At 32.1% G+C, this 17,072-nt stretch overlaps 1 protein-coding gene across 50 annotated transcripts in view; it reads right to left on the bottom strand.

Moving 5' to 3' along the window:
- YTHDC2 (YTH N6-methyladenosine RNA binding protein C2) overlaps positions 1 to 17,072 on the bottom strand; it is a 226,249-nt gene that overhangs the window by 3,975 nt on the left and 205,202 nt on the right. For 45 of the 50 annotated variants that reach the window (XM_085014231.1, XM_085014241.1, XM_085014257.1 and 42 more), the window contains 6 exons: positions 15,866 to 16,071; positions 15,103 to 15,298; positions 13,238 to 13,347; positions 11,203 to 11,495; positions 6,854 to 7,031; positions 728 to 931 (listed from right to left, as the gene is read on the bottom strand). In XM_085014231.1, the coding sequence (XP_084870357.1) occupies positions 728 to 931; positions 6,854 to 7,031; positions 11,203 to 11,495; positions 13,238 to 13,347; positions 15,103 to 15,298; positions 15,866 to 16,071 (1,187 nt within the window). The remainder of the gene's footprint in view (positions 1 to 727; positions 932 to 6,853; positions 7,032 to 11,202; positions 11,496 to 13,237; positions 13,348 to 15,102; positions 15,299 to 15,865; positions 16,072 to 17,072) is intronic. The other 5 variants (XR_014838549.1, XR_014838548.1, XR_014838550.1 and 2 more) reach the window with 2 other exon arrangements.

Below are 17,072 nucleotides of genomic sequence, written 5' to 3'. Positions count from 1 at the left end.
GATGATATTAAAATGTCTGAATTCAATTTATCTGAGAATGCTGAGTTTTGTGTTTTTTTCTTTAACTTAAGGTAAAAGTATAAAAAATAGCAGCTATTTTTTATACTTTTTTAACAAAAAACAAAACAGCTACTAAGAGTTTTTTATTAAAAAAGGTGAATTAGCAAATTCCAGAGGAAAGACCAGTTCCAGCCTTCTAATATAATTTCAAATACAAACAGATTTTCTAAATAATATATCACAGTTCTAAACCCACATTTATTTCATTATAAATGGATACAATGTGACATCTAGGTTTTTAGTTCCAAAAATTATATCAAATAATAACTTCATTATTTTGTAAACTCAGATATACATCAAATGAAGATGAGTTAAGAAACACTCAGTTTCTTGATTGTCAATACTAACCACTTTGAACTATTTAAATAAACATTTTATCAAAAAGTTACACTTCTCATTACTTTTAATTCACCTGAGAAATAGTAAATCTGAGATTATCCTCAGAAGGAAAAATTGTTTATCTGAACAGGCTCTGCTAAAACAGGGTAAAAACAAAGGGACCCCTATATATCATTCGTTTGAAGAAATGCAATACTTTCCTCATTCTTAGTCAAGCAAGATACATTCTTGAATTCCAATGCAATAAAAAAACTAGCTTCTTTTAAATGTCTATGATCTAATGGATCTAATCAGCACAATGCCATTTTACTGTTTCAGGGTGGCCTACCTGGAAATGCCCAGATCCCTGAACAGAAAATACCAAGTAAACCATGCTGCTTTCCCAAAAGGCTCGATTTAGCTTCCGTTCGTTACTAGGGGTGGTAGACCAGATACCCTTCTGTTGAGAAATTTCGAGGTTTCTCAAATTGCTACTCTTCATTATGAAGTATCGAATAGGCATGTTTGGTCTTGGTGAAGGAGATTTTGAGCCCTAAAAAAGAATGCATAAATTCTTGAAAGGTAATTTGACCTTTCAAAATCAAAAGGCTCCATTAAATAACATCTTCATAAACATACAAACTAAAACATTTTACCTAATATTCAACAAATGCAAACAGCTCTACCATACATAGGCTCAATAAAAATCTACATACATAAAGTTAAAGAGCCAAAACCAAGGACTCATTTTCAGAGCATTCAAAATCATATACCAAGAAAGGATCCTGGATTGCCAACTTTGATTTATACTTCAAAAGTATTTTCAGAAAATGTTTTAATAAACTTTCAAAGTCTGAAAACAAAACAAAAGTTGCTCCAACCTACTGCCTGGGTATAGATTCCAGGCTATAACGCAGGGAAGGGAAACACAAACAGAATCCAATGGTCTCACTGAATTACACAGATAAGCTTTGGAGTTAGAAGCCAAGGTAACTAGATTTTGCATGGCAGCACACTAGATAGAACGGAGTTGACTGGAAACAGAGATCCCAGGGAACTGCACAAAGGGTCCCTACAAGTTTCTCGCTAAGTAGTGAACTACACCTAAGTAAGAAAAAATGACCTGATGCCAGGAAAGACCCAAAGGAAAAGAGCTCCTAGAACTCAAACATGGTTGGGTATATTTCATCTTTTACCCAGAGAGAATGAAAAGAACTTGCATACATAGTGCATTAGCCCACAGAAGGATTACACCTTAACAGTGAAACTAAATTAGTATCAGAATAAAAACTGCCCTGGACCTGCCCTAACACTGCTTAAAATAAATCTTGATTATTAGTTTTTAAAGGATCCTTTATACTGTTCTCCATAGTGTCTGTACCAATTAATATTCCACCAGATAAAGAAATGGTAACATATATACACAATGGAATATTACCCAGTCATAAAAAAAGAATGAAATTAAGCCATTTGCAGCAATTTGGATGAACCTAGAGATTATCATAAGTGAAGTAAGCCAAAGGCAAAGATTATATGATATTGCTTATATGTGGAATCTAAAAAAAATGATACAAGTGAACTTATTTTTGAAACAGAAATAGACTGAAAGACATAAAAAAAAAATGGATACCAAAGGGAAAAAGAAGGGAGGATAAATCAGGAGTTTGGTATTAACATATATGTGCTACTATATATAAAATAGATAACCAACAAAGACCTACTGTATAGCACAGGGAACTACATTCAATAATTTATAATAGCCTATAAGGGGAAAGAATCTAAAAAGAATATATATAACAATATTTATATATAACTGCATCACTTTGATGCACACCTGAAACTACCACTGTAAACTGACTATATAGTACAAAATTTAAAAATTTTAAAAAGTAAATCTCAAAAGAATTACAATGATTGCAACTAACTTAACTGCGTATCAGAACAAGTTCTAACACTATTAAAGGAATACAACAAAAATCTAGCAGCCAAACAAAATTATAAGGAATACATACAAACAGAATATGATTCACAACCAGCAAAAAAATTAATCAACAGTACCAGAGTAAGATCTGACAGATTATGAAATTAGGACAAATGAATGTTAAAGCAACTGTTCTAAATATGTTCATTATGTTCAAGAAGGCAGATGTGATGAGAGGAGAAACAGAAGACATTTTTTTAAACACCCAAAGGGAGCTATGGAGATGAAAATATAGTATTTAGAGCAAAGACACACATCAAGTAGATGCTACATATAAAAATCAGTGAATTTAAAGACATAGCAACAGAAACTATGTCAAATAAAGCAAAGAAACAGTAACAACTAAAAAAAAAAAAAAAAGGGTGTCAATGACCTGTGGAACAATATCATTTGTGTATCTAGAGTTCCAGAAAGGACAGAGGGAGGTGAGATAGAAAAAAATATGTGAAAAATAATGGCATTAAATTTCTCCAAATTAATGGAAACTATAAATACATATATTGAAGAAGAAATAAAAAGAGAACCAGACCAGGTCATATCAAAATCAAATTGCTAAAAACCAACGATAAAAACAAAACCTTAAAAGCAGCTACAAGAAAAAAAAGACAAAGCATACAGAGAAACAAAGATGACAGTATACTTTCCACAGAAACTATGTAAACCACTATTATGATAGTAATATAGTAATAAAAGAAAGTCACCGTCAACCTAGAATTATATACACAGTAAAAATATGTTTCAAGAATAAAAATGAAAAAGAATTTTCACACAAAAGCTAAAAAAATTCATTTCCTTCAGATCTGTACTTAAAGGAATGTTAAAAGGTTTTCAGGTAGAAATATATGATACAATACAGAAATTCGTGTCAATGCAAAAGAACAAAAGCAAAGGAAATGGTAAATGCTGAGTAAATATAAAAGACATTTTCCTGACTTTTGGTAAAAGAATACCTGACTATGTAAGTAAAAAACAGTACATTGTGGCATTTATAACATGCAGAATAAAATATATGAAACCAATAACATAAAGGGCTGAAGGCTAAAATAAAAGTATACTGTTGCAGGTTCACAAAATACAACTGAACTGGTGTAATACTGATTCAAGATACATTACGGTAGTAAAAATGACTTACCTAGTGAATTCTATCAAACATTTAAGGAAAAAATAATACCAAATCTATACATCTCTCCCAAAAAACTTAAGTGGAAAGAATATTTCCCAACTAATCTTAAAAGGCCAGCACTACCCTGATACCAAAATCATATGAAGAGAACATAAGGAAAGATAACAAGAGAGTAATATTCCTCATAAACGGATATCCCTCATTTAACATTTTTGTTTAAACAAAATCAAATCCATCAATGCTTTAAAAGGATAATAATACATCATGACCAAGTGAGGTATAAACATTAGAAAATCAATGAAATCCACTATATTAACAGACAAAAGGAAAAAAAACTATGTTATTATTTCAATAGATATCAATGTCATTCAGTATCATTAAATGGGTACTTATAACAAATCTCTTTAGCAAACTAGATCCAAAAGAAAACATCCCACTAAATGGTGAAAGACTTAAGGCTCCCCCTCTAAGGTCAAGACAAAGATGTGGGTTCTCAATATATTTATTAAACATTTTATTGGAAGTTCTAGCCATAGAAATAAGACAAGAAAAGGAAGAAATAGCGTCTACACTGGAAAGGAAAAAAGTAAAACTACCTTCATTAACAGTTTATCCACACAGGAAAATCCTGAGAAATGTACATAAAAAGCTAATAGAACTAAAAAATGGAGTAAGGTCATGAGATACAAGATAAATATATATGAAACCAAATATATTTCTCTATGCTATCAATGAACACAAGAAAATTAAAATTAAAAAAAGAGAAACATCAAAACATAAAATACTTTGGAATAAACTTTAAAAATGTTTAATATGTGAACTCTGAAATTTATAAAGCACTGCTAAGAAAAATTAAAGAATAACTAAATAAATGCAGATATCCTTATGGATTGTAGATTGTAGATTTTTTTTTAAAAAATGTTAATTGTAGATTTTTTTTAAGTTGATAGAGAGATTTAAGGCAATTCCACTCAAAATACTAAAAAAAATTTTCTGTTGAAACTGCTAAGTTTTTTGTAAACTTATATGAAAATACAAAGGATTGAAAATAGCCAAAATAACTATGTAAAAGAATAACAAAGTTGGAGAAAAATCATTAACTTATTTCAAGACTTAGTATAAAGCTATTATAATCAAGTCACTGTAGCAATGGCAAAAGGAGAAGCATATAGACCAATGAAACAGAACATAGTCTAATAAACAGACCACATATTTATGGTCAATTGATTTGTGGCAAAGGTGCCAAGGTAAATCAATTAAAAAAAAAAAAGACAATCTTTTCAACAAATGGTGCTGGAATAACTGTATGGACAAACATCAAAATTAATTCTTCATCCACCCATACTATAAATAAAAATTAACATAAAATCAACTAATTCAAGGTATATGAAATAGATCATATACCTACATGTAAGAGTTCCATCTATAAAATCTCTAGAAAGCATAGGACAAAAATCTTTGTAATCTTGAGTTAAGCAAAGATTTCTTAGGACACAAAATATGAACCATAATAGAAAAAAAAAAAAAAAAACAGATGAAACCAAAATGGAAAAAAAAAATTAAATGGACTTCCATCAAAATTAAAAACATTTGTTCTTTAAGAGACACCATTAGGAAATGTAAGTACAAGCAGAGCCTATTAGAAAAATTTGCAAGACATATACAATTAAGACTTGTATCCAAAATATATTAAAAAACTCTTCCTTACAACTAAAAAAAAAAAACAACCAATAAACAACTCAAAAAAAATTAAAATTTGAATAGTTCACCTAAAAAGATGCAGTAATGGCAAAAAGCACATGAAATGATGCACAACATCATCAGTCACTGGGGAAATGCAAATTAAAACTACAACAGAGTATTATATATACCCACAATAATGACTAAAATTAAGAGATTAGTAATGTCAAGGATTAAGAATACTGAACAAATGGAATTCTTGTTGATTCATGAAGGGAATGGAAAACAATACAACTATTTTGGAAAACAGTTGGGTAGTTTCTCATAAAATTACACTTAGCATACAACCCAAAAAACCCACTCTTGGGTATGTACTCAAGAAGAGAAAACATATCTACACACAAAGACTTGTACCTGAGTATTAGAGTAGCTTTATTCATAACAGTCAAAAAATGGAAATAATCTAAATGCCTATCAATGGCGAATGGAAAAACTGTGATATATCCATATAATGAAATATTATTCAGCAATGAAAAGTAAAATCGACTGTATCAATAATATGAATGAATTTCAAAAGTAAAATAAGCGAGTCATAAAAATCTATATTCCCATGATTCCATTTATGAGAAATTCCAAAAAACCACAAACTCTAGCAACAAAGACAGTTCAATGGCTGCCAGAATTCAGGGGTGGTGAGAATGTTCTGTATATGACTGTAGTACAGTTACATGACTGTACACATTTGTCAAAATTCACTGAATTATACAGTTTGAGTTGGTGAATTTCTCTGTGTAAATTATGCCTTAATATAAGTTTTTTTAAAATTAAAAACAAAAAACTACCTTAAAACCTAAGAATGCAAATCTGCAAAAATATTTCATATTTCAGCAAATATTTTCACCTGGACCACAACATACAGTTAAATAACACTAATGAAATACTTACTCAGGTACTAACAATGCAGGACAGTAAAAGCAAACATATTTTAAATATTTGAAATCATCCATATTACAATTTATTTTTCTTTTCCGGCCACACCTGCAGCATATGGAAGTTCCGGGGCCAGGGACTGAATCTGAGCTGCAACTGCGACCTATGCCACAGCTGTGGAAATGCTGGATTCTTAACCCACTGTACCTAGCCAGGGATCAAACCTGCACCGCCATGGAGACAATACTGGATCCTGAACCCACAGTGCCACAGCAGGAATTCCCCATGTTAAAAATTATTTTAAAAGATAAATAGTTCTCAATTCCTTATCAACATTTCCTACTTCCTAACCCCATGCAATTTTGTATTTTTAATATAATCATGGAATTGGAGAAATGAATTATAAATTGAAAGAAATTATTGTTTTCAATTCTGAAAATATAGGCCAAAACTTAAGATAATCCTCTTGTCATTTGTTTTTTAAAAAAAAGGTTTCTAAAGACATAGACAGGAAACCATAAACTACCTAGCTACAAGCCATCAGTGAATGATCTATTAGTTTTAAAACACCCTAAGATGATGATAACCAGAAATATTTGGCAAGCAGGAAAAACTAAAAAATTTACCCAAAGTGCCTCAAGTTTGCCAGCTTCGATTTTTATCTAGGACAGGGCCATGACTAGTAATTGAAAAACAGAATTATTTTATAATTTTGTTTAAATACATAACATTAGATATGCTACAAATCCTTGATACTCTACCTTTCCTGAGGATGGGGGAGAAGGACTAGCACAAGGACTTGGATAACTACTACTGTCTGTAGATTTCACAGAAGATTGGTCAGACCGGTCATCAGCGCTTCGTTTAGGATGTAAAATTCCTCTGTCTTTGTACTTTTGAGGTGGGTGTAGTGCTGGAGATGGAGATTTCATCAATACTCTTGAGTGAGAAGGAGGAAGCAAAAATCAGTTATAAGTTCATAATAGAAAGCAGACTCCATCTCAAGTCAATTTTCCAATGACTATCATTTATGGAACAGGATTTAAAAAGGCAATTTCATTCTTCTATTACGTTTAGAGGAAACAGCTGTACTATTAGGATACAGTTATAGAAACAACAGGTAAAAATACATTTAAAACAATCTATGAAAATCTTTACCTTAATATTAACAAACACCCAAGTATATTTCCCTTACAAAATTCCTAACCTCTTTTATGACACTACAGGTGTCCTTAACAATAGTTTTATACTGATATTTAATGACTTTTAATTTTATAAAATTGTTTAAATACATCTATGCTAATGACCCTTATCACCCTCTCCATTTCCCTTCCCCCTTCATATAATATCTTAAAGCCAAGTAAAATAGATTTTAAAAACATATTAAAAAAATTACCATACGGTAAAGTGGAAATAATACTGGACTACAGTCAGGAAAGAAAATTTCTAGGATAGCACTAAATTTATAGCTAACTAGGTAGGTGACTCTGGGCAAGTCTTTTAATTTATCTGAGCTTTAATTTCTTATCTGTTAAATGAAGGAATTAAACTAGATAAATGCTAAGAGTCTTCTGTTTTAAAATTTTATGAATAAATGCAGTCAGAAACTCTATATAATTAAAAAAAAAAAAGGATATGTCTTAGTGGAACAACCAGACATCAAAAAAAGAAAAGACATTAAGTATTTCCTAAAATAGTGCAATATAAAGTTCACAGCATCACCTATAAGGTATCCTTGTCCAAACACTTGATCTAATATAGCCCTGAGAGCTAACCACCAGTTTCCATAAAATACATAGGGTGTAGCAATAAAAAGAGACAAATCCAGAAAGCAGTACATCTCATAATTCCTGGTTTCCTCAAAAGTCAACAGAGAAACTAACTTCTCTAGATCACAAGAGACTTGAGAAACAGGACACCCTAATACAATGCACGAGTTTTCTTTGGATGTGGTTTCAAATAAATCTATAGTTTGAGAACTGGGGAAATGAATATTTTATCAGGATTGGTAACTCAGTTTTGATTACATAGGAAAAAATGCCTCTATTTTTAAGAAATGTATATATAAATACAGAAAGGCAAAATGACATGGTATGTGAGACTGATTTTAAAATATGTAAACAAAAAAGAATCAAAAAAATAACAATTAGGATAGATATAGCAAGTATATGAAAATCTTGGTAAACCACTGAATCTGGAATATGGAGTTCACCTATGGCATATCATTCACTTTGCTGTGTTTAACAATACTTGTAATAAATAAACAAAACAGAAAAGAGTAAAGCCATCAACATTTCATAAACTTCCATAGAGTCTTGCAATTATAATTACTCTGGCTTCAAAACAAGTTAAAATAGCTTATCCCCACAATTTGCTTCTCTTTCAATAAATACCTTAGATCCAATATCATTTCTTTCACAAATAAGATAAAATAGCTAAACTCTAAGCATATTAACAAAAAATATATCATGAATGAACAACTGAATCATCTGTAAACAAACCAACATTTCAGGTATTTTTCCTCTTGTGAACTTAAGTTCAATGAATTATCAAGTTACACCTATAAAATTCCATAATTCTTACCCTGGTACCTACTTCACTTGAAGATTAGGTAACAGAACTTAACTGAGGGTAACACCTTATTAAAATAAAAATGATGTTTTCAACAGAAATAAATGTTTACTTTTGTGGTTTTCAGGTTGATCCTTCACTCTGTGCTCTATTCTAGCCTTTCTCTCTCTCATGCTGAGTTTGTCTAAAAATTTCAAACAGGTAGAAACAAAGCATTTGTGTAAACCCACCTAAATTTTCATTTAAGAGGAACACAGAGTTCTGATATAGAACTCATTTATAAGAAATATGTTTACCCTCTGTAAAAAAGTAAATTATTATTTAGAAAACGAAAGCTAAAAATTGGTCTAATTTTAAGATGAGACATGAGTAGTGTCTTTTTAACAGTTTCTTAAACAAAGTTTCAATAAAATGCTTTTATTAAAAGAAATTAATCTATACCTTGCCATCCTAGAGTAAGAACTCTAACTATAAATACCTTTCCTCTAAGAAGTAATCCCACTAGGTTATAACTTCTCCATTCAAAAATAAATCTTACTCACCCACCTATATCAACTCCAGGCCTTATTTATTAATACTACAAAAAGTCTAATCTGTACCTCACTGTTCAACAGTTAAGAGAATGAAGAGTACAAAGCAATACTTGTAAAAAAAGAAAAATGGTGGATCCTTGTATCACAGGTGAAAAAAATGAATTTATAACATAATCAGTTTCTAAAGCAAAACATACCACACTTTATAATTCTGACTTTCTTTTGTATTTCTAAATTTTATTAAATGAGCATGTACTATTTTTATAAAGAAAAAAGGTCTTTCTTTCCTAAAAATGTATGTGTGTAGTATGTGTGTGCATATAAACATGTGTATAAACACACAAAAGTTTTCTACAGATGAGTCTAGAAATAACACTACCACATTAACAATTTCTATGTAAATATATTCAAAAAATCATTGTTCAAGCAAAATTTTAGAACAATCTTTTTAAAAAAAAGTGTCGAAGTTCCTGTCATGGCTCAGCGGAAATGAACCTGACTAGTATCCATGAGGACACAGGTTCCACCCCTGGCCTTGCTCAGTGGGTTAAGGATCCGGCATTGCTGTGAGCTCTGGTGTAGGTCGCAGACGCGGCTGGGATCCCAAGTCGCTGTGGCTGTGGTATAGGCCAGCGGCCACAGCTCTGATTCAACCCCTAGCCTGGGAACCTACATACGTTGTGGGTACAGTCCTGAAAAGGCAAAAAAAAAAAACCTGAAAAAAAAGTGTCTAGGTAGAAAATGTGTTTTCTACTCTTTTCCTTTCATTTGGCAGTATCTATATCAGAGAAAAAGGTTCAGGTACACTCATTATAAGAAGGCTTTCTTAGCAACTGGCTGAATTATTACCAAAATGTAATGTATGAAGAACTTGAAAACCACCATGTATTATTCCTCTTTAACTGACGTCTTCACTAATAACATGCCTTTGTGCTTCATTCAAATATGCAAAATCTCTTCAAAAGAAGGTAGATACTATGTAAGACACCTGATCCTTTAAAAATAATAAGCATCACATATTTTATGTTTCCATTGTTTCTATTTTCAGTTTTTTAACATTCATGAAATCATATTCTTAACACAAGAGACTACTTACCATGTGGTCAAGACTAGCACTCCAGGCAAGAATGCTGTCTCTGTCATCAATTTTAACAGGGTTAAAAAAATTTTAACTGATATAAAGTAATTTAAATTGATTCTAATAAATATTTTTACAAAATAAATATTTCTGAATCATGGCCAACAATTCATTTTAACCACCGTTTTATTACCAAATACATTTTTGGATAAAATAATTCAATATAAGAGCTCTCATTATTATCAACAATCATATAATAAACAAAAAAAAACACATCTAATTACCAAATGTTAGAAAGGATAAAAGAATTTAGCTAAACTGTAACAAATTTTACCAAGACATTTATTTACTTTTTCAATTTATGTCTCCCCTCAATAAAATGTAAACTCTCTGAAGAGATTTTGTCTCATACAATGCTATATCCCTCACACCAAGAAAAATAGGCATTCAATGTGTCCCTGAATGAATGAATAAACTATTGTTCTGTAGGAATTCTAGTCAGTGTTCTTGATGTCTAGGTAACACTTTTGGGGAGGCTGTTCTAAATGGCTGTAGTCAATGTTTCTTACAGTAAGGTGGCCAGAAAAGACATTGCTTGACATATATCAACTAAAATTTTAAAAATGTTGCTATCTTTTTTTACAGACCCTGAATTTGTGTATTCTGGAAATTAAACATTTTTGGGGTTTTGCTGACAAAACTTTCCTTGTTAAATAATCAAGACTTCAGGAGCTTGAAATCCTCCATACTATCTTAATAATTACAAGAACTATGTTCTAAAAGTAAGAAACTCTTCTCATTTACTTGTGACTTTTTTATGTACCTTAGACTTAAGAAAGTAATTTTTAAATATTATAAAAGCATGCAATTCTATGATAACTATTTTCCTAGAGAAAAATACTCACTTTGATAAATACCATAAATTTACCTTTCTGCAGTAGTAGACTCATCAGAAAATTCAGTATCTGCTGAACTTTTCCTGCTATTATTAGATCTCCAAGATGATGCCAAAGGAAGTTCTTCTGAAGACATAGGCCTTGGCCTTTGGCCAATCCCAGATGGTTGTTGTAAACCTGCAGCCTGTTCTTCAGTGCTTAAAACAGCTATAATTGCTCTTATGGTAGCTTCATCAACTTGAGACCAAGGTTTGGATGGAGCTCTCATTCGACGTAAAAATAAGCTATGCCACTTCTGTCTTAGCTGCAGCAATAAACTGGCTGCCTATAATGAGATTGTTTCCTCAGTTCAAGTAGATATAAACAAAATGTCTATCACAGTTGCAAGACAACTATTTATTAGTTTAGGTCTTCAACTGTTTCCAAAGAACATGTTTCACATTTCATATAATGTACTATCAATTTCATTATTTTCTTCCATGAAAGAAATCAAATTTCTTATTTACCATTTTGAGGCAGCACTAAAGACACAAAATCAAATGCAACAGTCCAACGAGAGAGAGATAAAAAATGTGTGGTAGAGTGTGATTAATATGGGAAAGAAATAGCAAAGTAAATAAAGAAAAATACATTTAGTTCCATTCATACTTTTATTTTGGTGCCTGAAGAACATCCAAATGCTGATGTTCAGAAGGCAGCTGGATTCACAGGTCCAAAGTTAAGCATAAACTAGAGATACAGGTAAGATACACCTTGGAGTAATCAGTGCATAAATGATTACTAAATCTATACATAGTGGTAAGATTGTGCAGAGATAGTGAGGAGAACAGAGTAAAACCATAGACTACTACAGAACATCTAAATTTAAGGCACAAGCACATACAGAAGAGTCAGTGACAGACTCTAAAAAGGAATAACCTCTCTAGAAAGAAGAATAAGGAAAAATTAATGCCATAGAAACTAGTGACAAAGAAACTGGGTCAGGGTTGAGGAGAAAAAAATGGGGATGGGCAGAATTATAGAAAGATGATAAGGGAGTTCCCATCGTGGCTCAGTGGTTAACAAACCCAGCTAGTATCCAAGAGACATGGGTTCGATCCCTGGCCTTGCTCAGTGGTTAAGGATTCGGCATTGCCATAAGCTGTGGGGTAGATCACAGATGCAGCTCAGTCCCACATTGCCATGGCTGTGATGTAGACGGGCAGCTATAGTCTGATTCGACCCCTAGCCTGGGAACCTCCATATGCCTTGGGTGCGGCCCTAAAAAGACAAAAAAAAAATTTGGCCATGCTCTCATATTTGGCACCATTGTCCTTATCATCTTTTTATTTTATAATAAAATAAAATAGAATTTAAAAAACAAAATAAAATAAAATAAAATGAAGGTAAGGACAATAGTGTCAAATATGAAAGAAAGAAAGGTCAAATTTATCAAGGACATCAGGCTGGCTTTGACAATATGGAGGCGACAATATTGACTTTGGTAAGTACAGTTTCAATGAAGTGAAAGATTGATGGGAATGGAAAAGAAACTGCAGAAGGTTCAAGTGATGAAGGGATGGTTTAAAAAAAAAAAAAAAGTAAATCTAACTAGTATCAACTTTTCTGTTGACACTGTCCAAAAAAAGAATACATAATTATCTTTAAAAGTAAAGATGGATTAAGGGAAGGCTTTGTCAAGAAAATTTTTAACTTGGAAGGAAACATTCATCTTTCCTACTTCAGAGATACCTGAAAAGAGAAAACAGAATGAACTCATCTTTCTCTTATAAACAAAGTTATGGAAAAGTTTCTGTGTATCCAATATTCAATTATTTTCTTATATACACAAAAATATTCAAATATTACCATGCTTAAATACTGAATCACAATTGGGCCTTTCAAATCCTCTATAGGAATAAAACCCAATATGACAAAGAATGTATGAAGGCCCTATGAAAATCAAAAAACAAGCTGTAGTCTCTCATACCAAGGGCTCAATACACAAGACATAATTTTCATCACACTATATATCAATTAATACAACCGAATGAAAGAAATTTATCACATTACTAAAAAGCAACTTACCTCTGGCTCTAGTTTGAAACTGAGCCACTCATCAAGTTTTAAAGTTGCCAAATTAGCAGTAGTTCTGTCTTCCATTTCACTATCACTACTGTCATTAGGAATCCCATCCGCTATTTAAATACATATTAAAAGGGAAAAAAAATTTCACTTATGTAATAGAAAAAAAAAGTAAATACAGATATTCTATATTTATACAAATCTTCTTGATATACTAACAATGTGTGTGGAGAATACTCCAAACACAATAGAACACAAATTAAATCTCAATATTTACCATTCTTTATTTCTCTACTCAAATTCTAATTTCAAAATTTCTAGAATTTTGTCAAGAATCCTCTTCTCTATACATTCTCTTCAGAAACTTCATTCTCATGTCTTTAATATCATTTACAAGCTGATGACTTCCCAATTTGTATTACCAGTCCAAACATTTTCCCTGAGCTTCAGATGTATAAACTTGGGATTCCTGAGCCATCTCAAATTTAACACATCTAAAACAAAATCCTTGACTTCTCCCCTACACAACCCGCTCCTCCCAGTTTTCTGAATCTTAAATAAGTGGCAATGATTATTCAGTAAGTTACCACAGCAAAAAACCTGAGAGTTACAGATTCCTCCTTTTCACTCACCAGTAACATTCAATCCATGAGTTACTAGTACATCCAAAATAATTTTAAATATACTTCTTTCCATATCAGATGCCACCACTGTAGTTGTAAGCCATCATTACCTACCATAAGACCACTGCAAAAGCCTCCTACTTGCCTCCTCTCTTCCATTCTTGCTCCTTCAAGCAATCCATTCTCATAGCCAAAATGATTTTTTTAAACATAAATCACATCATATCACTCCCTTACTTAAAATCTTCCAATGGCTTCCTTTGCATATTCCTTACAAGTCCATACCTTTCCTTCAACCTTAGCTCATCTCATCTTCCCCTTAATCACTGAAGTCCCAGTCATACATCTTTCTGTAAGATATCATTTCCTAGTCCAGAATCTTGGCCCTTGCCATCTTCTTCTACCTAGAGCATATTTCTGCATCTTCACGTGGCTGGCTTCTTCTCATACTTTAGGTCTCAGCTTAAATCTCATCTTCTCAGAGAAATCTGTCTAGGTCTCATTCTAAAGCAGGTTACTTCTAAGGCGGCCCTCTTTATTTCCTTCAAAGTACCATGCATATTATTTACTTTTTTGCTATATGTCTACTCCCACTACCATGTAAACTTCTGAAGACAGAAATACTTTGTCTATCTTGGTACATTTTCAACTCCTAGCACAATCCCTGACATACATTAGCTGCCCAATAAATTTTTGCTGAATCACCAAACAGCCAAGAAATGGAAACAATCAAGATGTCCAACTATAAAGGAATATTTTAAATGCATTACATCACTTTAATGTGATAAAATATTTTCTAGCCATTAATATGATATAGTAAAAGTGTTTTTCATATTTTGTAAAGTGAAAATAGAAGAATATAAAATAAGTTATGGGTGAAATTACCTAAAATTATGTAAACATACAGAAAAAATATAAAATATTAAAAAGTGTTTGCATAAGAGTAAAGGGATTATGGGTAACTTTTCCTTTAAACAATTACCTTACCATCCTTTAAATTCAAATGGAAGAAAAAAACAAACTTCCTATCAGCAAGATTAATCAAAAACACACAAATCAGTATTAGGTACCTTAAAAATCAATTTCAGGAACAGTGGTACATTTCAGTATTTTTAAATTAGTCTTACTATGTCAAAAGAGGGCAACTACCATATAAACATTTATAATTTCAAAATTTGTTTAGTTCAGTAAAAAGAAAAAAGTTTTATTTCAAATACATTTTTATTTCCTTCATAATATATTTACCTCGAAAAGATGAAGGTTCCTGAAGAGCATTACTTGCCAGCCTAGCTGGTCCACAGAATACCAAGACAGTGACAGGAGTCACTGCTGAACAACATCTAATATTAGCTATTCTATGAGCTCTGGTCATTTCATCATAAATAAGCCAATCTGTGGGCAGTGCCTGAATTGCTGCAGCTTGACCATTGGCTGGAGGAATCTATTAGGAAAATAAATTTAAAAAATTGTTAATGCATCACTTAATTTACTGACATTTTTAAAACATAAAATTCTCTTAGTGAAACAGATGATGTATACTAGTACCCCAAAATTAAAGCAAGTCATTTCTCACAGTTTGTATAATAGAAGTCTTCACTGCTTAACATGCTACCTCTTCCAACTATAAGATTCAATCAAAATTTTGTCCCACTGCTGAATTGTACATATATAACTAAATATTTTCTTTTTTTTTCTTTTCTTCTATTTTACTCCGGCCATACCCACAGTATATAGAAGTCCCCGGCCCAGGGACTGAATCTGAGCTACAACTGCAACTTCCGCCACAGCTGTGGCTATGCTAGATCCTTAACCCACTGTGCCAGGCTGGGGATTGAACCTGAGCCACCACAGAGACAACATCAGATTCTTAGCCCACTGCACCACAAAAGGAACTCCACTAATTAATTTCTTAAAGCAGGCTGGTATTTGGAACATTTTTCATTGATCTTCAACTATCTAAATTAGATTAGTTTTACCTCAAGGCCTAAGAGTATTCAAAATGTTTTACCTTTTTATATTGAGGCTGACTGAGAACTGAAGTGGGATGAAACCGTACTTTTTTCTCCTTTGGCCCTGTCAATACTACATTCTCTCTGTCCACATGGACTAAATTAGGATACATGCCTGCAACCAATGCAGCTTTGACAACAGCCCAGTTCTCAGAATTTGTGTTAACATCTCGGATGTCACCACCACCTCGCGCTCTAACAAAACCTAGAAAGAGGAAAAAACCACATCGACTTTTTCTATTGTACAAAATATACATCTAAATTTGTGGTTTTTACCAAAAAAAAAAAATTCATTACTCATACAAGTTTAATGATATTCAAATTCCACAATAATTCATAAAGTCTCTTCTGAAAAGTTTAAAATATAGAATCAGTATTCTAAGAAACTTTAGGTTTATTTAGGCTAAAGTTAGAAGACTCACTGGGGATTTAGGGACTTAAAAAACACATATTCTTATAATAAAGTTCTTCATAAGCTGCTATCAGAATCACAGCTAAATCACAGCTAAAAACCTAAAGTATTCTACTGAATGGTATTAATAATATTTTGGTTACAATAGACACTAATTCTGAAGTAAAGTCAAATATAGAGTATTCTTGCTTGAGTTTCCAAAGTCCTTCATATGTCCCTGTATTTGAGATAACTCTAAATTCTCTGGTTCATTCCTTATTATTGTGGCACTTCAGCTATTCCATGAACCCAGGCTGCAACACTTTTCTTCTGATTATTTCCTCAAAGTACATGCCACTCAAAAAGAAATTTAAAGAGTAATTCTAAAATGAAATAACAGGGAGTTCCCGACGTGGCACAGCAGAAGCATATGCTACTGGGAACCATGAGGTTGCGGATTCCATCCTTGGCCTCACTCAGTGGGTTAAGAATCCGGCGTTGCTGTGAGCTGTAGTGTAGGTCGCAGACGCGGCTCGGATCTGGCATTGCTGTAGCTGTGATATAGGCTTGCAGCTATAGCTCTGATTGGACCCCTAGCCTGGGATCTTCCATATGCCGTGGTACAGCCCTAAAAAACAAAAAAACAACAACAAAAAAAAATATATAAAAAATAAAAAAATAAAATAAAATAAAATAACAAAACTTGCATTATCTTAAAAAAATCATATAACTTCAAGTGATTACTAGTTGTTTTATGTTCTAAAACCATAAAGGCCAGCATTCATACCAATCTACTAAAATTTTTATAGTTTCTA

This window comes from Sus scrofa, chromosome 2 (genome assembly GCF_054392235.1).
Source record: "Sus scrofa isolate SSC_HxYL_T2T_F1_AM1 chromosome 2, Sscrofa_HxYL_maternal_Yorkshire_Landrace_v2.0, whole genome shotgun sequence".
In the NCBI taxonomy this organism is placed as follows: domain Eukaryota; kingdom Metazoa; phylum Chordata; class Mammalia; order Artiodactyla; family Suidae; genus Sus; species Sus scrofa.
The sequence above is the reverse complement of the archived record's forward strand: the minus strand, read 5'-3'. Positions and strand labels throughout refer to the sequence as shown.